This window comes from Mustela putorius, unplaced genomic scaffold (genome assembly GCF_011764305.1).
Source record: "Mustela putorius furo isolate JIRA1106 unplaced genomic scaffold, ASM1176430v1.1 tig00003863_pilon_pilon_pilon, whole genome shotgun sequence".
Taxonomy (NCBI): domain Eukaryota; kingdom Metazoa; phylum Chordata; class Mammalia; order Carnivora; family Mustelidae; genus Mustela; species Mustela putorius.
In genome coordinates, this window is record NW_025422015.1 from 17,080,104 (window position 1) to 17,106,655 (window position 26,552).

Consider the following 26,552-nt stretch of genomic DNA (forward strand, 5'->3'; position numbering starts at 1 on the left):
CAGGAAAGTAGTTGTTTTTTGGTAAACGAGAAACCAAAGAGGTATATCTTGGGAATACAACGTAGTAGGAACTCAGAATGTACATACAACATGGAGGATGGCAGGACTGGGGCAATGGGGAGCCAGGGAAGTTGGGGGGGTGCCACAGAGCCTGGGAAAAGGTGCACCTCAAGGCTAAGGAGTCAGCCAAGAGCTGTGACATGGGAATCTGGAGCCTGCAGCCTTGCCCAGAAACCTCTGCTGGAGTCGTCTTTGGCTGACAGAAGAGCACAGGTGGAGAGAAAGTAAGGTGCTTACTTTCTATTTTAGAAAATTGAAATGTAATGGACATTTAACATTGTATCAGTTTAAGATATGCAATTCAATGTTTGTTCATGTTATATAATAATCACTACAACAAGTCTAGTTAACATTCATCACCACACATAGTTACAAAACTTTTTTTCTTGTCCTAAGGATGTTTAAGATCTATTCTCTTAGCAGCTTTCACTTATACAGTACAGTTTCGTGAACTCTAGTCATCATGCTGTAGGTGACATCCCCCGGACTTATAACCCTAAGTTTGTATCTTTTCAATATGGGATGTATAAATGCGTTCAGTAAAGAATCTAGAGATCCCAGAAATCAAATGAACTTAGTCTGTCCTTTAGGTTTGTCTGGGCATTTGGGGGAATAATTCACAGGCCTTTGAGTACCAGGATGGGAAACCCATCGCAAGTGGGAAACTGAGAAAGATCTATTTTGAGGGATTCGAACTCAAGATTTATCTGTCTCCAAAGTGCAGGCTCCTTCCATTTGTCTTTGAATATAAGTCCTGCTTTAACTTTGATAACTAGGCAGCTCCCTCCAGAAATAGCCTTAAGTGCGGCTGGAAATACACTCTAAAACCAATAAGCTACTTATGTTGGTTACAGTGCTATAGTAAAATAAGACAAAAAGTCATTACTTTAAAATGCAAAAGTTACTTTCCTTACTCTGAGGTTTAGGAGGATTTCTAAATTTTGTTTAGGAGCTCAGTGTGCATCTTGTTGAAGGGACATTACACCTAAGCAGTTGTGCGGCCATATTTTATTTTTGTTCGTGAATAATGAATGAATACTAATCCATCCTCCTGCCCTTCAACTCCCAAAAAACAAAACAATAAGAGGGGATTTCCAAACTGCACATGGTTGCGTAAGTCAACATTTTTCTTCTCTGAGAATCATGAAAAAACAATGAGAATTAAAAAGTTTTATCCATGAGTCAGAAAAAGCGATCTAACTACAGAATTGTTAAAGAGGAAAATATCCCACTTCACAGCAAAAGACCCCTGGGATGTAGTTCAGAGTAAATTTCTAGTGTAAATTACTTGTATTAATGTAAAATAAAGAATGGAACAAATATAATTGTACTTCAATAACAAATTTTCTTTTAAAGCAGAATAAGTGATTGCATGCATAATTGTTCCCTGAAACCTTTATAACTCCATACAAAAGTGAGGTGTTTTGTTATTGAAATTTGGGGTCTTTCCCAAAAAAAAATAAATAAATAAAACAAATGAAACAAACATCTGACTCCAGGAGTTCTTATAAAAATAAGCAACAAATGAAGTAGAAGACAGTAGGAAGGAATTTTAAAAAGCAAAAGGAGATACAAACGAAACATGAAATTTTTTTAAAAAGTAGGAGGTACAACTAATCACAAAATCTGGTTCCTTGAAAAATTTTTAAAGACAAATAACTAGCTGACTTAACTAAGAATAAAATTTTAGAAAAGGGAGAAAATATCATTTCTCAAAATGGAAATTATAAAAGAAATGGCAGAAACAAGGGAAATCAAATACGGATATCATTAGCGAATAATTTGTATAACTACATGCAAATAAATTCAAAAGCATGAATGAAATGGACATTCTTCTAAAGAAAATATAATTTTTTGAATCCGAACCTTAAAGAGAGAAAACATCTGAACACACTAATTAGGAGAATTCGAATTAGAAAATTGCCAAAGAATTGCGCACACACACACACACATACACACCCATTTTTCACCCAGAGAAGCACCCAGGTGATTAATCAAGGAAATGTCTCCAACCCTCAAGAAGCAGCTATATCTCAGGTCACACAGATTACATGGTCAGGCTGGAGAGTTGGCAGTGGTGCCACCTGGTGTTACAGAGCCTGAGTTTTCTGTATGTGTCTAAAGAAACACAGTGACCTCACAGATCCAACAATCTCAGTCCCATGTCATCAGGACTCCCACCCTCAACTATAAGAAGCAGAGAAGCATCTTCATGTTCTTCTGGCTTAAATATTGTAAATTCCTTTCAGCTGCTAATACACATTCCTTTTCACTGGTTCACTAGCTATGTGCCCAGCATGGCCCGTAGTGAAACAGCGAACAACACATGAACATCAGGAGGTCACTCCTAGAGTTTCTGTTCCAGTGGGGAAGATAGACAGCAAGAAAAAAATAAACAATCTATCAGATGATGATAAAATTTATGCAGGAAAATTAACCAGACAAAGGAGATGTGGACAGATGGTGGGCCAGGGAGGAGAAGTGCACCGATGTTGGGTGGTCATGGAAGAATCCACTGGTAAGGTACTATCTGAGTAGATACAGAAAGAAAGTGACAGGTGTGTCTCAACATCTCAAAAAGTGTGCAAGCAGAGAGGACAGTGAGTCAAAGATCTTAGGGAGGGGATAAGACTGGCATGCCCCCATTAGGGCCAGAGCACTATGGGTTAGAAGTGTAGGAGGTGAAGTTTAAGGGTAATGGGGCCAGATTGCCCACAGCCTTATAGGTGAGTATAAAAATATTGACTTTTATTTGGAAAGAGACGTGAAGACATTAGAAGGTTCTACGCAAAGGCTTGGATTGAATATTTTTAAAGAAAACTTGGATTGAATATTTTTAAAGAAAACTGTCCTGCCGATGCAGAGGACAGTGTCAACAGCAGGGAAAATGAACAGGAGGCTACAGCCACAACCCGAGCAACAGATGGTAGTAGGGGGGACCCAAGTGATTGCAGTGGAAGGGGTGGCAACGGGGTAGATTCTGGTTATGCCATGGAAATCTTTCCAAAGTTGGAACAATGCCCAGACACATGTTAGGGGAATTGGCATAATGACTGGTTATATCCAGTGGGGTGCTCTGGGTCAGTAAAAGACCTTGGTCAAGAATAGTCAAAACCAAATCAGTAACAGGCATGAAGAGCAGAAAGTTACCCTAAGGAAGCCCTCAGTCATATTAATAGAGATTTTAAATAATGTATCAGTGTTTGTGGTCCAAAAATTAGTCAGAACTAAACTTAATCAGATTGGTCATGTGTTGATTGCATGTACTTGAACAACGAAGTTCTTTTTTTTTTTTTTTTTTTTTCCTGGATTCTAGTCCATGAACTGTTTTTGAAATGCATGCCAATTATTTCCAGAATGCAGAAGTGCTTAAAGGTCATGATTATTCAGAGTTATTGAGGGCAGGGTGCAAAAGAGAAAACAAATCGTTTCCTCGTTACTGGTATTACAAGTATATGGTTCTCTCTAGTTCCGAGGAAGAGAAGAGTGGATTGCAAGTTACCATTGTGCTCTGTTAAGTCAGCTATAGAAAGAGGCCCTGCTGCTTACCAAATCGTAGAATGAGGGAAAGAATCTGGAGCAGAAACCCAGTCCATCTTGGATATATACCACCGAGGCAGTTTTTAAACACTTTTATGAAGGAGCATGAGGAATATGTGGCCTTTTACTATAAGATGTGGCTGAAGAAAATGAAGCTGGCGCCATCAGGACTGGCTCTGCCCTCTTGTTCATCACTGCATGCCTAACACAGTGCCTCAGGAAACTGCACATGCTCCGTAAACATTCAGTTGAGTGAATCAAAAATGAAAGGAATGAATGGCCAAATCTTCACTGACATCGTTCTATCCCTTTATGAAATAAATGCTACAGCTGAAGAATAACTCAGAGTGATTTTGTAATAGACCCTTTAGGTCAGCCAGACCTGACTTCACTCCTTGCTTTGTCACTACATGTGATGAAGCTAATTAGGTTCTTTGAGCTTATGTCTTGTTTTCTTCAACTGTAATATCAGGATACTATTACCTCCTGGACCTGTCCTGAAAATTAACTAAAATAATGCATGAAAAGAATTTAACACAGTCTTCCATAGTTATTAGGTCCTGTTACCGACACTAAAATGGCACTCAAATTACCAAAAGTTTTATAAAGATGGCATCTTGTAGATAAACTTTTAAAGTCCTTTTCCTTTTGTTATGAAAAAGTTCAAATACATATACAAGTAAAAAGTATAATAAGGATCCCTGTACCCAAAATCCAGTTTCAATAACTACCAGCTTGTGGCCGGCTGGTCACCCTCTTCTTGACCTCTTGGATTACCTAGAAACAAATCCCAGACATCATGTCATGTTATCTGTAATACTTCAATATATATTTCTAACAATAATAATAATGATAACCCAAATCCCATATTACACTTAAAAATAATATTTTCTTAATTAGGTAAATTTTTGGTTTGTGGAAAGCCATAGGGAAAAAGAAAAGAATTAGGTCTGTCCAAGGCAGACCTGGATAGGCAAGTTCTATCCAGACCCGGCATGATGGAGGTGCCCTTGTCACTTCCAAGGTGGACTCTTCCTGCCCATGAGTTAGACAGGAGGAGGGTACCCGGGAAAGACAGGTAATGAGGAGTGGGAAGTCAACATTCCATGCTTGAAGCAAAGTAGAGCAGACATCTCCTGTTATCTGTAATTTTCTTACTTCCCAAAGCAAATGTATTTTCACTGAAAATATTTCTGTACAAATTCTTCTGCTTCAAATTAGTAGGATTTTGAATTGAACTTGACCTTCTCATCTACCTGAGGTGTTGTGGCAGAACTGGCTTTTAGGCAGATTATGATACCACACAACTAGAGAGCTCATTGAATGCTTACAGGACTGGTTTGTTTTCTGCAATTTGACATAGCACAAAAGTTCACACATCTTCAAGAGAATTCAGTACTTAGTATATTCTGTGATCTCCTTTCCCCTCTAACTGTCCCTTATTTGCTCTACAAAAATCAGTAACCCAGTGGAAACATGGATTTCATTGTCTGCTGCACTACTTATTAAACTTTGTATTAAAATAGTTTTCTTTTTCTCTTAACTGGAATTTGGGATAATTGGGCTGCTTTGAAACAAGAACTATTTGTGTGGAAGATAGGGAACATCAGTAGTTCAAGCACAGGTTATCACTCCCTCCCCCCTAACTTATAAGCCGAGGTTAATGTGGGCACCTGGGTGGCTCAGTCAGTTGGGTGTCTGACTTTTGATCTCAGTTCAAGTCTTGATCTCAGAATTGAGAGTTCAGGCCCTGCACTGGGCTCCATGCTGGGCATGGAGTCTACTTAAAAATAAATAAATAAACAAACAAACAAACAAAAACCCAAGGTGAATGCAAAGTCTACAGCTCACTGGGTAATAGAATAGCAGTGAGTAGGTATATGCTGCTGAGAAGCTTAGAGGACAAGGAGCACCAAGAGGGTACAAAGGGAGCCTAAGATCCGTTGCATTATTCTTCCTTGAAAGCCTTGGTTTGCTTTTAAGTAGTGGAAATCCTACCTGGAGGAGATGCGGGGTCTGGTTTGGAAGCGGGACACAGCATGGAGGCACTGGAAAGCCTGGCATTATCTTCACAGACCCCTCCGTACTGCTCTGGCAGTTATTATCTACTTCCCCGTACAAATAGGCCTTGGAAGGCAGGGGCAATGTCTGTCTCAACCGCTGCTGGACCCTTGCTGCTGAGAATAACCAGGCAGCAAATGTCTGGTGCATGCTACTGAATGAAGGAATGAATGAGAACTGCTTAGCAGCCCTACCTAGTACTTACTACAGAGGTTTTTCTACCAAGGACTTAAAAGAGACTACAGGTATTTCCCTTTTTGACCTAAAAATCCTCAATTAAAAAAATAATGTCTCTGCTCAGTGGGGAGCCTGCTTCATTCCCTCTCTCTCTGCCTGCCTCTCTGCCTACTTGTGATCTCTGTCAGATAAATAAATAAAATCTTTTTAAAAAAAATTATGACTTTCTTCTTGTGCTCTAACGTACAATTTTAGTGCCTCTACAAACATGTGGTTAAAAAAATCGGTAAGAAAAATGAATATAATGTATCATAGGCAAAGAACAGATGACCTAGTTCAATCAGATTTCAAAGAAGATATGAAATAGAGAGAATGTAGCTCCACACGATTGCCCTCCACCGTTCAACGTTTTAAGGACTCCTGCAGTTTGACAGCTCAAAATCTTTCTCAGATGGCTGGAAACAAAGGTGGGGAATGGAAAAGGAAGAACATTAGTTGAGTGGGGCCCCGGGCCACCATGGACTGGGAAGAGGGATGAGTAGGGCCCGGAAGCCCTGTGGAGAGCCAGAGGATGTGGAGGGTACGAGGTATACCCAGGAAGTTAGTCAGAGAGCTTCCAAGAAGGGAGGAAAAGGAAGAATCAATCAGACACCCTACCAGCTTGAACCACAGCCAGGAGCCCGGGTAGCTGTAACTCCCGAGTACATTTCTCAGAATCAGTCTGCCAGCCAGCACCTTAGCCTCCCAGGGCTACCTTCCCTGAGGGCCTCAGGAGTGTTTTACTCCCCTCACCTTCTAGTACCTTGCACAATTCCTGCTCTACCCTGCCCTGCAGTCTGCCAATCCTCTGTGTTCTGCCTTTTCGGAGCTAACAAAGTCCCAGTCCCGAAAAAAACAAGCTTCCACGTTGAAGTGACTTATGGCAAATATTCTTTGAAGTGCTTTTTATACTTTTACAATAACCCTAGAATAATAAACAACATAGTGTCTTAACAAAGTGAAATCGGAGTGGCTTCAAGGAACCATGGTTAAACCCACGAGGGGATGTCCAGCCTGAGGATTCTTCAGTTTCCTCTTCTGTCCAGAGCTGCACTCTCAGTGAGGAGCCATTGGTTGCCTGACCGGTCGCACTCCAGCCATGCCGCCCAAACATTGCTTTCTAGGCTTCCTCATCTGTTTCTTTCCGACTGGGGTCGTAGGTAAGTGCTTCACTTCTCTTTAACTGCTCATGACTTTGTCATCCGAGTCTGCTCAAGGGACTGTTGAAAATGGCTCTACTTTTCCTGGCTTTGTCAAATTTTGAGCTTTCTTCTGACATGAAATGGTCAGAACAGACATAGAGTCAGTTTCTCTCTGCAGCCTGCATAACTCCAGGTGGACTTAATAAGTAGCTACGAAAGGGGAGACACTCAAGAAACTTCATATCCTGAGGAAGGAGAAACCTAGGGCTGGGCTGAGGGTCTGGAACCAAGATGGATCCCAGGCAAAATTTCGCCTCAGTGTAGCAGTCATATAATGGCTCCTGGGAAGATGGGTGAGTGGTCTTGGTGCGGGCTTTTCATCTTGGTCATTACATTCCATCACCACATCATGGAAGGCACTGAAGATGCTATTTTTTTTTTTTTTCCACTACCATTTGCTTCTTCTGGAGCTCGGCAATGGGATGGGAGGGTATCACTTGAGGTTTTACAGTCAGGAACACAGTTGTTCTAGAACTTGACCGTGCATAAAAATCCTCACACTCCAGATTCAGAAGTTGACTTCTGGGTTTCACCTCTCCCATCTGCACTTCCAGCAACTCCTTTAGGAAATCCAGATGCAGGCATCACACTGCCAAGTATTGCTAAGAACAACCATGCCCGTGTTCATGTTCAAAGTTTTTCTTTCTCCTTTATTTTAGAAACTCAGTCAGCCTATGAGTCTCTGAAGCCTCAGAGAGTACATTTCCAGTCTCGAAATTTCCACAATGTTTTGCACTGGCAGCCTGGGAGGGCTTGCACCAGCAACAGCAGTATCTACTTCGTGCAATATAAAACGTAAGTAATTTGAGCTTCCTCCAGCTGGGATCAAGATGGCCACCGGGAATATATGCTCTAGAAGACAGTGGAGTGTTAGGACCTTTTTTTCAGCCTCAGAGGGGTTAAGAAGAAGCAGAGGTAGGGACAGGAGTGTCTTGTCTCCTTAAATGCTGCCTGGGGACACAAAAGTCTCGATGATGAGCAGTCTGTTGGGGACACGCTTCACCCCTCAGAGACGTAGCACCGACACCTTACGAGCTGAGCCTCTGACTTCCCCGTGGAGCCTGGCACACGGTGGGGGTCTCTACATATTTATCTAGTGAATGTTGGGCACAAAGAGTTTAGCATGTAGTAGGTACTCAACCAAGCTGACGCTGTTGACAGTTGAAGAAGCTGCTGCGGGACACATGGGGATGAGTGCACAAAAGAGATTTTTAATCCAACAGTCACTTTTGAAAACTTAGAAAATTCTTTTCAAAAACAAGTGGCTCCTAGAACGTGCTGTGGCATGCTTCTCCCTGTGCTCTGTGGGCTGCTTCTGGGGGATCATTGCCAAAGCTCTGATATCATCAGTTCCCTTCCAGGATTGAGGCCAGGAGATCGAAGCTCCTGATTTGCTAATGGTGGGTATTCCCACTCATCCATTTCTGGGGGTTACTGGGGCTCCTCCTTCTCTTCCATATTTTGAGATGCTGGCTGAGAGATCCTGAGACAGCAGATATTACAGTTCCACATTCATGATTTTTCATTCAAAGCTCAGAAATCAGATGTAGCTGTGGACGGAAATAGCAGTTTTTATTCCATACCCTCAAATCCATGTCTCTCTAGATGGGAGTAGGTTCAAGGTCAGATTTTCCCATTAATTAACTTCCTGTTAATGTCACAAAAACCATTTCCAGAAGTCTTTCAGTCTTTAACTGTTGCTGCTTTTCTCAACAGATTTTGCATAGCAACTGTAAAATGTATGCATTTTTTACAATAAAGCTTTCTCTGTTCTAAAAATAGATCTGTGCATAGTGGGAGCTATTCCAGCATATAGAATGTAAGGCTTGGTGGGCCTTTTTTATACTTTCACCTTAGGTAATATAAATAGGGCCTATCAGTGGTCCAGTGTTGACAGTGGATTAGAAGTTGTTTAATGAAGATTAAACTTTAGGACCCTGTGGGAGAATTTTATACTCATAATTATTCTTAAAGAGGGCTCCTCAACTTTATGAGATTTAGATTACTTGGATCCATTGCTCTCTGTATGATATTTTCAAGAGCACAATGCACATTTATATTTTTGAAGCCTCTCACTTTATTCTATTCCTTTCATGTGGGTCTACTGTTAATATCCGTCCCACTTGAGATAGGACAAAAAATGAGGTATCACATTACCAAGAGAAACTAGCCACTATAGCTAAATTCAGCTATCTAAGACCATATATCAACAATAAATAACAATTAAAAACATCAAATTGTGCCCGATATATGTAACAGGTTTTGCTCTCACGGTATCCTTTGATAAAATGCCGCTGCTGTCACCATAAAATTTACAAAGTACAGACACTGGAAGTATTCCTCATTATGTGGCTGGAAAGCTAGATTTCAGGTCTTTCCACAAGTATTTTGGGAAGACTTCTGCCCCAGCTTCTCATTTCTACTCTGTTCCCACCATCACTTATTGTGTCCTCTGATTTGTGACGGAAAACGAAGGGAGCCATTCCTCTTCCCTTCTGCCGTTGTACCGTCTCCTACTCTTGGGCTGAGTCAACCTATCTGCATCTTTATGGGCTTTTTTCATGGGCTCCCTTCCCTCACTCCTAGTTCCTGATTTCAGGGCTCCCTCACTGCAACCCCCACTCCATTTTCAATGAAAAGATTGACCAGATGTGTTGGGTAAGCAATACCTGAGATGAAAATTGGTAGCGACTTCTCAGAATTGGCCACATTACTCAACAGCAGGCCGATGAGAAGTGAAGAAAACCACAGAGTTGAAACCTCAGAAGCATTAAGGATGTGGGAAGCTAGTACTGAAAAGTGGCAGTTGGTTCATATACCAGAAGAAAAACTTCACTAAGTATTAAAAAACCCAAAACCCTTTTGCTACGATACAGAAGATGTCAGGCTTGAGTTTATCTTTCAGCAAGATAACGCTTTGATTAACAAGAATAAGAACTTTTTAAAAGATACTAGAGAACAGCCAGAAGCTTTCACAGGGGTACTGACGTTGGAGGACAAATCCCAATCGGTCTAAAAAATTAATAGATTGAAAAAATGGAAAACGTCTTCAATTGGGAAAAGAACTACAACAACAACAACATCAACCCTCAGATCTTTTTCTTTTCCCTTCTGCAGGTACGGACAGAGACAATGGAAAAATAAAGAGAACTGTTGGGGTATTCTAGAATCCTTTTGCGACCTTACCAATGAAACATCAGATATACAGGAACCTTACTATGGGCGGGTGAGGACCACCTCGGCTGGGATCCACTCGGGCTGGACCATGACACGGCGCTTCACTCCCTGGTGGGAAAGTGAGTTCCCGTGGAGTTTCTTTACATTTGCTCTTCCTGCCCCTGAGTAACCCCACAGAGCAAGCTCAGTGCTTTGCTGAACTCTAGGCATCACGTTATTTGACCTAATTCTCAGAACATCCCTGGAAGATGGCTTTGACTAACCTTGTTTTATAGCCCATGAACTCAAGGCACTAAGGGTCCAGTGGTTGGCCGGTCTCATGGCTTATACCACCCAAGTCAGTATTCCCATTCTGCTGCATCTGACTGCAGGGCCACAGTCTAGTCTGATGCCAGACTGCCAGCTCCTACGAGGAGAAGTAGTTTTACACAGCAGAAAAAAGGAGTCCTAATGCTTTTCCCAAGCATGGGAGTGAAGTTCCTGAAAATACACTTCAGAAATTAAGACTTCTGTTCATTCCCCCCAAATGGGAGAAAAGAAGTTTGCACTTATATCCATTCCTCAATGACATATATTCTTTTTCTAAGGTAGTCATAATCCTAGAATAATATCTAAAATGTAAATTATAAAATAAACCATTACCATGTAAGAGTAGACAAAAGGGTAAGAGAAAAAGAAAAGTGTTTAATGTATATATATAAAAAGACATGCATACCAAAGCAAGAAAGAAAATATGGGTATTTACTGCAGTCCTCATAACACCATTAGCCATGAAGGTAGTTAATATTTATAACTTTTTACAATATTTTTTAAATTTTTTAAAAGGTTTTATTTACTTTTTTGAGAGAGAGAGAGAGCATGAGAAGGAGGAGGGTCAGAGGGAGAAGCAAACTCCCTGCCAAGCAGGGAGCCTGACGCAGGATCGATCCCGAGACTCCAGGATCATGACCTGAGCTGAAGGCAGTTGCTTAATCAACTGAGCCACCCACATGCCCCAACTTTTCTCACTATTAACTCAGTGTTCACTTTCATTCCAGCCAGTACCTCAGCTCCTCATTCTAATGGAGTTGGGGTCCTTTTAGTCTTTTCCTGTGTTAGTTTAACATAGCCTTACATTAATTTTTATCATTGAATATAGGAGCTGTAAGGCGCACCACAGAGGATACCAAGCATACTTCTACCTGGCCCTTGTTATATAAATAGCAACTCTGCTTCTCCTTGATACTCAGAACCAGGGGCCCAGGCAACACACAAGGACCTCATTTTCTCCTTGTTGGTTAAATGGCATGAAAAGCTCCTCATAGTCAGAAGGCAGCTTCGACTTCCAATTCTTTGAAACCACTGTTGTTATAATCAAGTGTATGGGAAACAAATCATTTCATGAGTCGTTCATCATATTTAATAGTAAGAATCAGCCCTCCCACTTCTACTTCTTATATCCTAGGCCAGTGAATGTCTATGAAAGAAAGAGCACCATATATTATTGGTCACAAGATTAGAGCATATACCAACTCCCAAGGTCCTGTCTCTCAAACTGGGTTTTCAATTAGCCACTTTATCTTTCTGTGAAGTGGGGGCTTCTAAGTGATGGGATATAGCAGAAGGCCAAATGTTCCTTTGGGTATGAGACTGACTTCACCTCTTCCACATTAACTTGGTTCTTCTGTAGTTAAGCAATATATCCTCAAATATTATGCTCATGAATAAAATACCACTACATTCATTGTAGGGTAGTCAGAAGGAATGTTGATAAAAGCCCTGAAGCAGAGAAGACAAGTCTAGCATCAGGAAAGTGTCCATTCCACTGTCTCTTGTCCCTTCACCATTAGAAGGGATAAAAAAAAATCTACTCTATACAGTGAACTATACTAGGGGTTCAGCATTGGTCCTCCTTACAGGGAAGTTAGACTCTGAGTACTGTTAGCCCAGCTTTGCCCAAAGGAAGTCCATATGTTGAGTCTCTGTATAGTCTCCATCCCTCTCACACTGCCATTTTTTTCCTGAGCCCGAAGAGCAAGTATGAGACACTGGAGAAATAAGCTTTCACTGCCTCCATGTAGAGTTTTTAAAACAACTTTATTGAGATGTAATTATATTTTTTATGCCTCCATAAGAAAGGATGATATATAATTATATAATTGAAATATAATTTCAATTACCTATATAATGGGTATAATTCAGCAGTTTTTAGTATATTAATAGATATTACCACCTTCACTTAGAGTCAATTTTAGAACATTTTCATTACCTCAAAAAGAAACACCATACTCCTTGGCTATCACCTTCTTTCTTTCTTTCTTTCTTTATTTGACAGTGAGAGAGAGAGATCACAAGTAGGCATAGGGGCAAGCAGAGAGAGCGGGGAAAGCAGGCTGAGCAGTTCTGCTGAGCAGAGAGCCTGATGCGGGGCTTGATCCCAGGACTCTGGGATCATGACCTGAGCTGAAGGCAGAGTCTTAACCCACTGAGCCACCCAGATGCCCCAGCTATTGCCTTCTTATTCTCCCATTTTTGCAGCCCCTTAGCCCAAGGCAACCACTAATCCACTTTCTGTATGTACAGAGTTAGGGAACTTGAACATTCTTGACATTTCACATGAATGAAATCATGTAATATGTGGTCTTTTGTGACTGGCCACTTAGCATTTTCAAGATTCACTCAGCATGTGACTAAATAATATTTCAGTACATGAATGTATCAGATTTTGTTTATCCATTCCTCAGTTGATGGACATTTGAATTATTTTTACATTTTGGCTATTATAAATAGGGTTCCTATAAACATTCATGTACAAGTTTTGTGTAAACAAATGTTTTTATTTCTCTTAGGTATATACATAGAAGTGAAATCTCTAGGTCTCATGGTAACCCTGTGTTTAATCATTATAGAAACTGCCAGACTCTTTTCCAAAGCCACTGCACCATTGTACATTCCCTTTAGCTATGTATGAGGTTTCCTATTTTTCCACATCCTTAGCAATACCTCCCTGACTTTTTTTTAATTTCTTTTTTAATTTTTTTTAATTTCTTTTCAGTGTAACAGTATTTATTGTTTTTGCACCACACCCAGTGCTCCATGCAATCCGTGTCCTCTTTAATAATACCCACCACCTTGTTCCCCCAACCTCCTACCCCCCGCCCCTTCAAAACCCTCAGATTGTTTTTCAGAGTCCATAGTCTCTCATGGTTCATCTCCCCTTCCAATTTCCCTCAACTCCCTTCTCCTCTCCATCTCCCCTTTTCCCCCATGCTATTTGTTATGCTCCACAAATAAGTGAAACCATATGATAATTGACTCTCTCTGCTTGACTTATTTCACTCAGCATAATCTCTTCCAGTCCCGTCTACGTTGCTGCAGAAGTTGGGTATTCATCCTTTCTGATGGAGGCATAATACTCCATAGTGTGTATGGACCATATCTTCCTTATCCATTCATCCGTTGAAGGACATTGTGGTTCTTTCCACAGTTTGGCGACCATGGCCATTGCTGCTATAAACATTGGGGTACAGATGGCCCTTCTTTTCACTACATCTGTCTGACTTTTTGATTATAGCATCTTAGTCGGTATGAAGTGGTATGTATGTCATGTTTTTTGTTTTGTTTGTTTGAAAGAGAAAGAGAGAGAGAGCATGAGAGCAGGGAGAGAGGGAGAAAGAGAAGCAGACTCTCCACTGAGCAGGGAGCCTGACACAGGCCTTGACCCCTGGACTCCGGGATCATGATCTGAGCTAAAGGCAGACACTTAATGGAGTGGGCCAACTAGGCACCCTCCTCATATGGTTTTGATTTTCATTTCCCTGATTAAGGATGTTACGTATCTTTTCATGTGTTTGTTGGCCATTTGTGTATCTCTCTTGGAGAATTATCTATTTAACTCCTTTGCCCATTTTTAAGTTGGATTATTTGTCTTTTTATTATTAAGTTATAAGAGTTCTTGATATATTATGATACCAGACTTTAGTCAGACATATGATTTTCAAACATTTTCTCCCATTGTGTGGTTTGTCCTTTCACTTTCTTGATGGAGTTATTGAAGCACAAAAGCTTTTAATTTTGATGAAATCCAATCTATTTTTCCCTGTTGCTCATGCTTTTGGTATATCTAAAAATCTTTTGCCAAGTCTAAGGCTATAGAGGTTTATCTTAAGTTTTCTTAAAATGAGTCTTACAGTTTTAGCTCTTATATTTAGGTCTTTGATTCATTTTGGTTCATTTTTGTGTATGGTGTAAGTGTCTACCTTCATTCTTTCATAAATGGCCATCCAGTTGTCTAGTGTCATTTGTTGAAAAGGCTATTCTTTTACCCTTGAATGATCTTGGTGCTCTTGGTGAAAATATGTTAATCACAGACCTGTGTGTTTACTTCTAAACTTTCAATTTGTTTCCAATGATCAATGTATCTTTCCTCATGCCAGTACCACACTGTCTTTTTTTTCTTTTTTCTTAAGATTTTATCTATTCATTTGTGAGTGAGAGAGAACAAGTGGGAGGGAGTGGCAAAGGGAGAGGGAGAGGCTTCCCACTGAGCTGGGAGCCCAATGCCGGGCTTGATCCCAGGACCTGGGATCACGACCTGAGCTGAAGGCAGACACTTAACTGACTGAGCCACCCAGGGAATCCCACACTGTCTTGATTACTGCTGCTTTGTAGCACATTTTGAAATTGGAAAGTGTGAGCCCTCCTACTTTGTTCTTCTTTTCCAAGATGGTTTTGGCTATTCTGGTCTCTTGCAATTCTATATCCACCTAGATTTTTGAAAACTTCCTTTTGGTAAGTGTATTTTGCTTTGCATTCACCTGAACACAGAAATATTTGCTCAGAGATCCATCCATATACTTCTTATCCAGACCTCCTGCCACCAACAGTGCTATAGCAGTCCAGTTCTGGCCAGTACCCTCATGTCATGCAGAACCTTCTGGGAATCAGTTTTCTCCCCCCTCCTCCTTACTTAAGTTAAGTAGTCATGTAGGACTCCTCAAGATGCCATAACTATAGAGGAAGAAAAAGTAATAGAGCAGTAGATGTAGTTGCACTGAACTACTTTCACAAACTAATTTGATGGTAAGACCTGCTAAAAGCTGGACTCCTAGAATCCACTTCCAACTTAATGCTGGCACTTTATGATGTTCTACATCAGAAGACACCCAGTTCATGATAGGAAATTCAGGTCACATGTTTCCTTGGTATCACTTGATTCCAGTGTTCCATTTTTATCTGAGCTCAGGAAGTCTGGAAATTTTTTTCAAAAGGAAAACAGTTATTTTCTAAATAGGGAATAATTTTGTGCCAAAAATCCCAGGACTCAGAACTGCCACAGTCTAAATAGCATCCTGATCTGCCACAGATAATTTGAAGATTGTTAGATTTCCTGGATCATAAAAGTGGCAGAGCTGCTTGTTGGCAACACGAACTAGTTGAGAAGTCTGTCATTTAGTCTGGGTCCTTCTCAAAGCTGAAAATCTTATGGATTACTTTGCAAATGGGTACACAACTAAATGTGGTATGTGTCTCCTACAAAATGCATAGAGGCCCAACAAACCCAGTGAAACTTTCTTTGCAGTAGAGGATGCAAAGTGAAGCAACTTGCCTTTCACTGGAGAGGAAATGTCTCAACAAACCCGAGAGGAAATTTAACTCCAACACTCAGGTTCAGTGTATCTTCCTTAAGCATCTATAGTGCATAGGACTTTAGGATATCAAGTTCAACCAGTATTGTATGAGCAGTTTAGTGGACCAACATGATATCCTGTGGTACAAAGATCAAAGACCCTGTAGATTATATGTGACAGAGATCCAGATGACAATGAAAGCCAAGTGGAAGGAAATTGTTCTGGTGCTTTCTAATTATTGAACAAAGGCAGCAAAAATTTCTCCAGCCAATAGCTATCTCCAGAACAGAGATGCTGCAGCTAAATAGCAGTTATACCATGGTCACCACCTGAATAGGTTTGCAATTTTCCTTTTTATCATTCAAGATCTGTCTTTTTTGGAAGAGGAGGGTATAATTTAAATAAATGAGTCAAGCGGGGAAGTGATACATCTCACTACCTCTGCACTTTTCAAGGTGTTTTGATGCACAAATTTTGTTCAAAAGAGAAACTCCATTGACTTCCACTTGACCTTCCATCCCATAATAACTTCCATGAATCAGGGAACAGGAATGGAAATGATATCTGTCAGTTGTTGTGTATTATCTCATTAAATTTACTTTTATTACCTGACCACTATAAGAACACACTATAAGAGGCATTCTGAGTTTGCAGAGATAATTATCAACTCAGAATCAGGGTCCCATTTCTGGCCAGAGTCTGTACTTACCTTTCTCCAATTCACAATTATTCTCTAGGTAAAGATGAAAGATTTATCATAAAACTAGTATCATTATTACTTCTCTTGCCTTCCAAATCTTACCCTAGAGATCTAACTAGTGCAATGTCTAATTAAATCCCAAACTAATTAGATCATGTCCAGAATGTTAGATACATTGGAATTTAGAAAAAAGGCATCTTTAGTTTTGCAAATCTTCAACTAGCAGAAGAGTGGAATGGGAATTGAGCAAACTATCCATGGCATCCAGCACAGTATTTCTTGGAATAACACGAGATTCAAGCTCAATACACTCCACCAATTCTTTGGTTGAGGAAAAAGAGACTTTATAACCAAGCTGGTATATGACAAAGAGGGAGTTTGCAGTGTAGTTTAATTGCTATATTCAAGACTAGAAAATAGGTCAAGTTCAAATTCGTTCCTCAAACAAAGCTTTCTTGAGTGTGAGCCATTAGGTTAGTTGATAAGATTAGCCAAAGACATTGGCTGAGATGAGGGTCAACTCAATTATATTTTAATTGAAATAGTGTTGCATTGAGAAGGGTTTGTGTTCTTTCTGTATGACTCTCATAGGAAGGATAAAAGCCCCCAAACTAAAAAAGCCTTCTGCCAGGACTTCTTAAGAAGAATAGGAAAGCAATTTGTAACACAGTCAAAACTGGAGCGACTCTTGTGGAAGAGATAATGAGACCCCTGCTCACTTGCCTGTTTCCTTACCTCCAGCTTTGCCTCTCTTGCCACAGGTCCTGAGGCTTTCTGAAAACAATGTTTTGAAAAACACGTTGCTAGGCTATAAGGACAGCATGTTTCTAGAGTCTGTGATACAGGCCTAATGAATCAACTAGCTGCATTGACTCACCTGAGATCTGTTTCTGAACATTCGGGTGTGGTTTTAGGTTAAAGGGTTCTGGCTCCTGGTATCTATCTAGGGACAAAGCAACATTAAAAGAAATTCTTAAGTTATAGCGGCATTTGAGGCTCAGTATGATTTCAGTATTTTTTAAAACCATATTTTCTTGAATTAGAATGAGCTGTGGAGTTTTGAAGTAGACCTGATTTTCTAATGGAGTGACTTAAAGTCAGATTAAATAATTACCTTGGCTCCATTCATTCTGCAAGTATTTATGAAGCACTTACTATGTTCCGGGCATTATACTAGGTCTTGGGGAGAAAATAGCAAGCACAGCAGACACAAAGAAGTTTCTTTCTTCATAGAGATTTCTGTTTAATGGAGAAGACAGACTTTAATAAAATAGTAATACAAATAAACATCACATGATACTAATGGCAGGTGGTACAAAGGAGATCCACAGTCGTATCAGAGCCTCGTCAAGGAGGGACCTGATCAGGGATGTTAGGAAGAGCATCTCTGGAGAAATGACACTTGAGCTGATATCTAAAGATGAGTAGAGGTTAACTAGACAAAAAAAAAGTTGGAGGATTTCCAAGCAAAGGGAATAACATTGGCAAAGGTCCTCTGGCAGGAGGAAGCAGGCCAAGTATAAGAGTCTGAAAGACAGACACATGCTGAAGAAGAGCGGGCAGGAGGGATGCAAAAAAAGAGGGGACTGGAGAGATAGACCAAGAATGAAAATTTTCTATTAAGGAGTTATGACTTCTTCCATAAAAATGTAAAGTGATTTTTATTTTTTAAAGATGTATTTATTTCGGTGCCTGAGTGGCTCAGTCTTTGGCTCAGGTCATGATCCCCAAGTCTCAGGATCGAGTCTCACATCAGGTTCCCTGATCAGCAGGGAGTCTGCTTCTCCTTCTGCCCTTCACCCCACTTGTGTTCTCTCTAGCTCTCGCTCTGTCTCTCTCAAATAAATAAATAAAATCGTTAAAAAAATAAAGATTTATTTATATTAGAGAGAGAGAGCATACATGAGGCAGGGAGGATTTGAGGGAAATAATCTCAAGCAGACTCCCCTCTAAGCACAAAGACTGACATGGGGCTGGATCTCACCACCCAGAGGTCATGACCTGAGCCAAAATCAAGAGTCAGACACTTAATTGACTGAGCCACTCAGATGTCCCTGGAAAAATATAAGGTAATTTTAATCAGGAATTACATGATCAGACTTATGTATTGAAAAGATGACTTCAGCTATATTTGGAAGTACAGATCAGAAAAAGAAGAGCAATTGAGTTAGTGAGTTCTGTAATAGTGAGTTTTGTAATAGTCAGGATTTGGCTTGAATTAGGATAATGGAAAGGACTTTAGAAAATTTATCATTGAAGAGACATTTGGTAAGAAAAATTGTTAGGGCTTGGTGATGGGTTGCATGTAGAAATAAGGAAGAAGGACATGTCAAAGATGACTTCCAGGCTTCTGGCTTGCATAATTGGATAAATCCCTGAGATTTTTTTTATGAGGTTTGATGAAAAAAGACCAGTTTGATGGGGTACAAAGTATTGGAGATCATAGGTCAATTTTGAATATGTTGAGTTTAACATGTTTTTCAGATATCCAAGGGAAATATCTATGCATATATCCCCAGCTCTCTAAGACATACATTTGCATATAATACAATGGGCATGGATAGGACTGCCTAGGCAGGAAGAAGTATTGAGAAGGAATGTTGGTAATGTCAGGTATTGAAAGAATCTCAACAAATGATGCCTGAGTAGGTATCTCACAAGGAGAAATAGCCAACAAGGTAGGAGGAAACCAGAGGACTGATATATGCTCTGGGAAGATAGTGTTTCAAGGAGAGAGTACTCGAGTAAAATGGCCTTGTAAGGTCAAGTAGTCTTAAACTGTCCATTGTAACACAATCACAGTTGAGGGCAAAGGCTAAGAATGGTCACTCAGTTACAAAGCTCAGCATCCAGGAGCTCCTGTGATGTCTGCAGCCAGGCTCACTGGTATCCTAGGCCAATACTTAAAGTATATACTTCACCTGTATTTAAGATTAAGATGAAGTATCACATTGAGCAACCAAATCTAAGATGATGAAGGTACACATTCAAAGGACAGGTTCTACATGCATATGATTAAAAGACAATTCTTCAGTAATACTAACTTGGGCTAGAAGGGGCAAAGACTGGTCAGCTTACACAAAAATATTTTAGTGAAAAAGAGATAATATAATCTTACCAGTATTCATCTTTAACAAATGTCTGCCAATTGAAGTATGTCTAAACTCTGAGACATGTTAGTAAAAAAGGACTGGATTTTTTGGTTTTTGTTTTTTTTGTTGCTAGATATGTGACAAGAATGTTAGAAATACATTTTTTATATAGAAGAAAATTAAACATACGTCAAACTAGCCTACAAAACTAAGCAATAACTCTCTTCTCAGTTCGCCAGGGATAGACAAAGTGTCTGTGGTCACTAGAATTTGGAACATGGAAATCACAAAGAGGATTAAATACCAACCACTTCACAGAATTAAAGTGTAAACAAAGGGGAAATCCTTCACTAAGCAATTTGGCAAAATTTCTGACATTTGACAAGTGGATTAACAACTTTTGGTTTCAGATTTGTGTGGGTAGAAACTGTCCTCTTCTAAAATGCTTTTAAAGTCTGGATAAAATATTTCACATTCTCTTATAGAAGAACATGAGAGAAAGGAAAGGAAATTTCCAGGGGCCAAAACAAAGTAGCTGGAAACCAGAAGGAAAACCAGAGGATAAAGAAAGTAAAGCCTTATTGTCCTGAGAGTATTTTTCTAGTTTAGGAACTAGACCCTGAGTGGTAACAGCCATTCCTGGGGCAGAGGACCAGGTTGTAGGCGAGCACAAGGTGGAGAGTTACAGCTAGTACCCTCACAAAACCTTGAACACTTGAAGGGCTCCTATAAATAAAAGAGCGGACTAGGAAAAGCCCATCCAAGAAAGAGGAAACAAAGGAGGGCGTATGTTTCAGTATTGACTCTGTTACCAATTAGGTATTTCCTAAATTCATAAAGCCTTGAGATTTAAATATAATCCAACTTTGTGTTTCAGAAAACACCAACTTGAGGTTGAATCAGGTTGACATGGCCTCAGGACAGCTTGCAGACACAAAACCAAATGTCAGAGTTCAGAGGGAATGTAACATGAATAGGGTCATTTGATCTGTGTCCACAGTGTAGTTCAGTGAAGTTATCTATGGTCTAATTGAGACTCAATAAGACAATAAATCTTGTTCCCCTATCCATTTACAAAATCAAGTCTGGCTGGCTGAAAAACTATAAAACTCAGCAGCTGTAGCTTGTAGGCCAAAGTGCCTGCTTCTATTTTTGTCAAGAAAATTCTGATGTAGCATAATCACACCCATTCATTTACATTTTGCCTGCAACAGCTTCCATGCTACAAAAGCCATGGCAAAGTGAAGTAGTTACAACAGACACATATACTGCCCAAAAGCCTGAAGTATTTATCACCTGACCTTTTACAGAAAATGTCTGCTGACTACTATTCCATAAGATAACGTGGGAGAATATTTTCATGACTTTGGGATAGGCAGATTCCCAAAAGTACTAATGCTGAAGGAAATGACTAATAAATTAAGCTACACTAAAGTTAAGAATTTCTATTTATCAAAATATACCATTAAAATAAATAAAATGCAAGTCACAGAAGATATTTACAATGTCCCTGATAAAGGATTATATTTGGAATGTACAAAGAACTCTTACAAATCAATAAGAAGAAGACCAGACAACCAATGAAAAAATGAGCAAAATACTTGAATAGCTCTTTGCAAAAAAGGGCATCCAAATGGCCAATAGACACATGAAATTCCATTAGTCCTCAGGAAAAGGCAACTCAGAAACACAATGAATTGGTATTATACACTTACCAGAATGGCCAAAATTAAAACTTGTAAAAAATAATATTGTCAAGTGTTATAATGTGAAAAATAGGAACTTTCATATACCACTTAATGTAATATAAATTGGTGTGTCCACTGAAACATGGAAATATCTATAAGAGCTAAACCTATATAAAACAACCTAAGCCTGTGAATAAATTGCAATAGTCATACATTTAAATACTACATAGCAGTGCTCGCTTCGGCAGCACATATACTAAAATTGGAACGATACAGAGAAGAATGAATACTGTTATGCTGAAAAAAAATTTTAAAAATGATTTTAATAAAAAACTACATAGCAACCAGAAGAATAAACTCTTAATACAGCAACATGGATGAATATCTATATATATTCCTATATATATAATCTACATAGATTCCTATATATATAATATATAATATGTATATATCATATATATTCACATATATATAAGGTTGCTAGGGCTGCCACAGGATACCACAGAATGCCACAGAATGCCTGCTTAAACAACAGAAATTTACTTTCCCACAGTTCTGAGGCTAGAAGTCCAAGGCCAAAGTGTCAGCAGGTTTGATTTCTTCCAAGGCCTCTCTCCTTGGCTTTCTCTCTGTGTCCTCACATAGCCAGCTCCCTCTGCTCATGCATGCCCATGTCTTTTACAGACACCAGCCATATGGGATTAGGGCCCACCCATACCACCCATGAAGTCAGTCTGACTTCATTTTACCTTAATTACCTCTTTAAAGGCTTATCTCCAAATACGGTCATATTCTGAGGTATGAGGGATTAGAGCTTCATCTGATGAATTCTCAGGGGATACAATTCAGCCCATAATTTCATATGTACATATATGTATATATGAAATTTCTTGTATACATCTATAGTGAAAGAAGCCAGACACAAAAATAGTATGTATTGCATGATTTCAAAAACTAATGTATATGGGAGCACCTGAGTGACTCAGTCTGTTAAGCATCCAATTCTAGATTTTGACTCAGGTCATGATCTTGGGGCCATGGGATCGAGCCCCACAGCAAGCTCCATACTCAGTATGGAGTCTCCTTGAGATTCTCTCTCTCTCTCTCTCTGCCCCTCCCCTGCTCAGGTATGCATATGTTCTCTTTCTCTCTCAATGAATGAATAAAATCTTAAAAAAAAAAAAAAAGAAAGAAACAACTAAATGGTGATGAAATCAGGACAGTTGTGGTCATCATCTGGGGCTAAGTAATGGGAAAGAACATGAAGGAAGTTTCTGGAGTGCTAATAATGTCCTGTTTTTAAGCTATTCAGGAGTGTTTATTTGTAAAGATTGGTTGAGCCATATGACTTACTTATATAGGATTTATTTATTTGTAAATATCTCTTATAGGTCAATAAAAGTTTATTTAAAATTTAAAAATTCATACTTCCTGGTTGGGGAGATAGCATGATCATGAAGGTGGATGTACCCAGGTCATTCTGACCCCTGCAACTTCCCCAAGCACAGGGAACTCCGCTGCACAATTTCTGGTGGTAGGGGGTTGTGTTCAGGCTTTCCTCTGATTTTAAAAAAATTTTTAAGTTAAATTTTAAAAATTCAAACAAAAGCAACAAAAAAGAAAGTATCAACTTTAGACATATGCTCACAATAAAAACACAAGGGAGCAGATCAGTATAAGCAAATTTGGAACGAACAGTCACCTAGTGGACTACCCTTTCAGGTATTTATAATAGTGGAAGCCGATAGCAAAGTAAATAAAGACATAGCAGAGGAAATAAAAGCATAATCAAAGTACAAAACATTTTTTAAGGACCAGATTGTAAAAGACCCAAATAGAGCTCATTAAAATGAAAAATAAATCATTGAACTAAAAGAAAATGTAATTTGGGGAATTTAAAAGTCAGTTCAGACATGGCTGAAAAGTAAATTGGTGGGCTGGAAAATAGGTCTGAAAATAAGAAATTCTAACAGAAGTTGAATTGAAATTCCAGAAGATGAGCATATATATCTCTCTATTCACCTATCTGTCTATATTATCTCTCTTATCTATCAAGAATGGTTAATTTTTAAGAATTATAAAAGATATGAATCTATAAACTAAAAATATGTAATGAATATCAAAGGAGATGACAACAACAATATCCATCAAACAATTAATTCCACCTAGGATTATTATAGTTAATCTGAGGAAAACTGAAGTGACCACTAATTTATCCAATAGTCTTTCCTAATTCATAATGATCTAGTTAATGATATCAAGATAAAAGGACCAAAAATTCTCTCTCTGGATCATTCCCATGCTAATGTATAGAATTGTGTATAGAATAACATAATCTTGTAGAATGAATTTTATAGCAACATGTTCAAACAGTTTTAAAGCTACTATGAAATTTTGCATCTTTTAAGAACCTACAAAACATCAGGGCACCTGGGTGGCTCAATCGTTAATGGGCTGCGTATGGCTCAGGTCATGATCCCAGGGTCCTGGGATAGAGCCCCCAATCGGGGGCTTCTTCCTCTCCCACTCCCCCTGCTTGTGTTCCTTCTCTTGCTGTGCCTCTCCCTGTCAAATAAATAAATAAAATCTTTAAAGAAAAAAAAAAAGAACCTACAAAATATTTGCCCTACTCTAAGATCTCCACCCAAATAACTTTTTACACTTCATTTCCCAAAACAATCACTGTGCGCTGGGGAAATGACTGATCAATTTCTCCTTAAAGCTGAACCAGAAGGTATGGGTCTTGGCAAAGAAAAAATTATCTTTAAAGAAACTTCTCAGACATTCCTATTTTAGGTTTCAGCAGTATCCCTTCATAATGATTTCAGCCAGATCTCTGAATTTAATCATGACTTGTTATCTACAATGTGTCCATGTGAAATATTATATTTTTTGAATGATTTGTCAAGTTTTCCTATTCTTTCTCCAGCAAGAATAGATCCTCCAGTCATGAATATGGCCCAAGTTAATGGATCTTTGTTGGTGATTCTCCATGCTCCGGATTTACCATATAGAGACCAAAAAGGAAAAAATGTATCAATAGAAGATTATTACAAGCTAGTATACCGAGTCTTTATAATTAATAATTCACTGGAAAAGGTAAGTTCAGGTGAATAGATAAGTTTGGTGTTTTTCTTGTGTTCACTTAGGTAACATTTTAGCTTTAAAGTATGTCTTCTCTTCTGCCACTCAATCCCCTCTTATTTTTCTTAATCTTTTTTTAAGTTCCTTCTCACTTCCACAATCACTGATAAATAATTAGCTCTTGGCATCACCATTGCAACTCTTGTGTATGTCTATCTGTGTTTGTGCCTTTGTTCAGCTGGTGTCCACTTAATCTTGCTTGCATATCTAAAGATTACTGTTAATTATATTTAATTTCATTTGATGACCATGCATACTCATTTTTATGGATTTTACACAAACTGTTTTTTTTTTATTTTTAATGCTCAATGATTGACTAGTTGTGTATAACAGTGCTCATCCCAACATGTGCCCTCCTTAATACCTATGACCTAGTTACCCCATCCTCCCACTGCCCTCCTTTCTGTAACCCTCAGTTTGTTTCCCAAAGTCCAAAGTCTCTCATGGTTTCCCTACCTCTCTGATTTATTCCCATTCAGTTTTCCCTCCTTTCCCCTGTGGTCCTCCGAGCTAATCCTTATGGTCCACATATCAGTGAAACCATATATTTGTACTTCTCTGCTTGACTTATTTAACTCAGCATAATCCCCTCCAGTTCTATCCATGTCATTGCAAATGGTAGGTATTCATCATTTCTGATGGCTGAGTAATATTCCATTGTGTATATGGACCACATCTTCTTTATCCATTCGTCTGCTGAAGGGCATCTAAACTCGGTCCACAGTTTGGCTATCATGGACATTGCTGCTATGAACATTGGGGCACACGTTTGAAGTGACTTTTGCATCATAGCGTTATGTCTTTATGCCAACTTTGCTATAATATTTTAATCCACCTTCAGTGCCTTTATCTTGTTTGATGATTAACTGAATGTTCCTCTTCAGTACGCATTTAAGGCAGGGTTCCTTTAGTTCTAAGCAACAGATACCTATTTGAACTGGTTCATCTGGGGGGGGGGCAGCTATTAGGAGGTAACAAGTGAACTTAGGGACAGACAGATGCAAAAAAGAAAGTGCTGCCAGGCTTGGAAGTCTGGGAAGGACAAATGGAGAAGTGGGTCTTAAAGGATCTGAGTTCATCCCTCTGGCCACATGTTTTGTGTCTTCAGTGGTCTCCATGTCTCCTCCATTCTCTTCACAGTCCAAATTCTTGGAAAAGAAACTCTGGCCACTGGGTCAGCCAGTCAGCAGCCCTCATGTTGCATGTACACAACCATGATCTCTCCCTTTATTAAGCTCTGAATGAGGACTCTGGAGGACTATGTGTCTGGGAAGAAACTCTATAATCTAGCTACTGCCAAGACTATGGACAACTTACTAATATTATAAAAAATAGAGCAAATAAGTGACTAACCAGAAACTATTTATCATCTTATTTTGCCCCTTTATGTATAGGAGCAAAAGGTATATGAAGGAGCTGGCAGAGTTGTCGAAATTGGAGCTCTGACACCTGGCTCTGCTTACTGTGCGGTGGCTGAAATTTATCAACCCATGCTAGGCCGAAGAAGTCAGAGAAGTGAAGAAAGATGTGTGGAACTTCATTGAAGGGGTATGGAGTGCTCCACAACATGGCAATCAAAAGCTTTCTGAGAGTGGGATGACTCATTGTTGAAGCATCTTACTGAAAGCTGTGTTTATATTTCCTTGATGCGGTGTTCACTATTACACTTTGGGGAGCACTTTGCTTATCTATTCTTTCTTCCTTTACATTTTACTATAAACTGATTTAGGCAACACCACTCCAAACATTGGAATTAGGGGCGCCTGGGTGGCTCAGTGGGTTAAAGCCTCTGCCTTCAGCTCAGTTCATGATCTCAGGGTCCTGGGATTGAGACCTGCATCAGGTTCTCTGCTCAGTGGGGAGCCTGCTTCCTCCTCTCTCTCTGCCTGCCTCTCTGCCTACTTGGATCTCTGTCTGTCAAATAAATAAATAAAATCTTTTAAAAAATTGGAATTAAAAGAGGAGATGGGGAATAAAGGGCTCTCTGAAATACAGAACTTTATTTCTCAATGTAACATTCTAACAACAATCTGCATTGCTCTAAGACAGCTAAACACTCAAGG

General features: G+C 39.4%; 1 protein-coding gene, 1 long non-coding RNA gene and 1 pseudogene across 2 annotated transcripts; 2 read left to right on the forward strand and 1 right to left on the reverse strand.

Moving 5' to 3' along the window:
* On the reverse strand, positions 1-17,344 carry LOC123387846. Its single transcript, XR_006602338.1, has 2 exons — positions 17,301-17,344; positions 1-8,629 (listed from the first exon to the last, which is right to left on the reverse strand). It is a non-coding gene; the product is annotated as an uncharacterized LOC123387846 (long non-coding RNA).
* IL22RA2 (interleukin 22 receptor subunit alpha 2) lies at positions 6,942-26,301 on the forward strand. Its single transcript, XM_004740287.3, has 5 exons — positions 6,942-7,037; positions 7,739-7,874; positions 10,197-10,375; positions 24,275-24,444; positions 25,884-26,301. Exons 1-5 carry the CDS (start codon positions 6,977-6,979, stop codon positions 26,031-26,033), a joined length of 696 nt encoding a protein of 231 aa, XP_004740344.1. The 5' UTR covers positions 6,942-6,976; the 3' UTR covers positions 26,034-26,301.
* LOC123387859 lies at positions 22,770-22,908 on the forward strand (annotated as a pseudogene).
* Positions 26,302-26,552: the final 251 nt, after the last annotated feature.

Bases quoted from the DNA above. Each gene is read 5' to 3' on its own strand.
- IL22RA2 (XM_004740287.3), top strand. From the start codon at position 6,977: ATGCCGCCCAAACATTGCTTTCTAGGCTTCCTCATCTGTTTCTTTCCG. The intron at 7,875-10,196 runs GTAAGTAATTTG...TCCCTTCTGCAG, and splicing joins TACTTCGTGCAATATAAAAC to GTACGGACAGAGACAATGGA. The intron at 10,376-24,274 runs GTGAGTTCCCGT...TTCTTTCTCCAG, and splicing joins CTTCACTCCCTGGTGGGAAA to CAAGAATAGATCCTCCAGTC.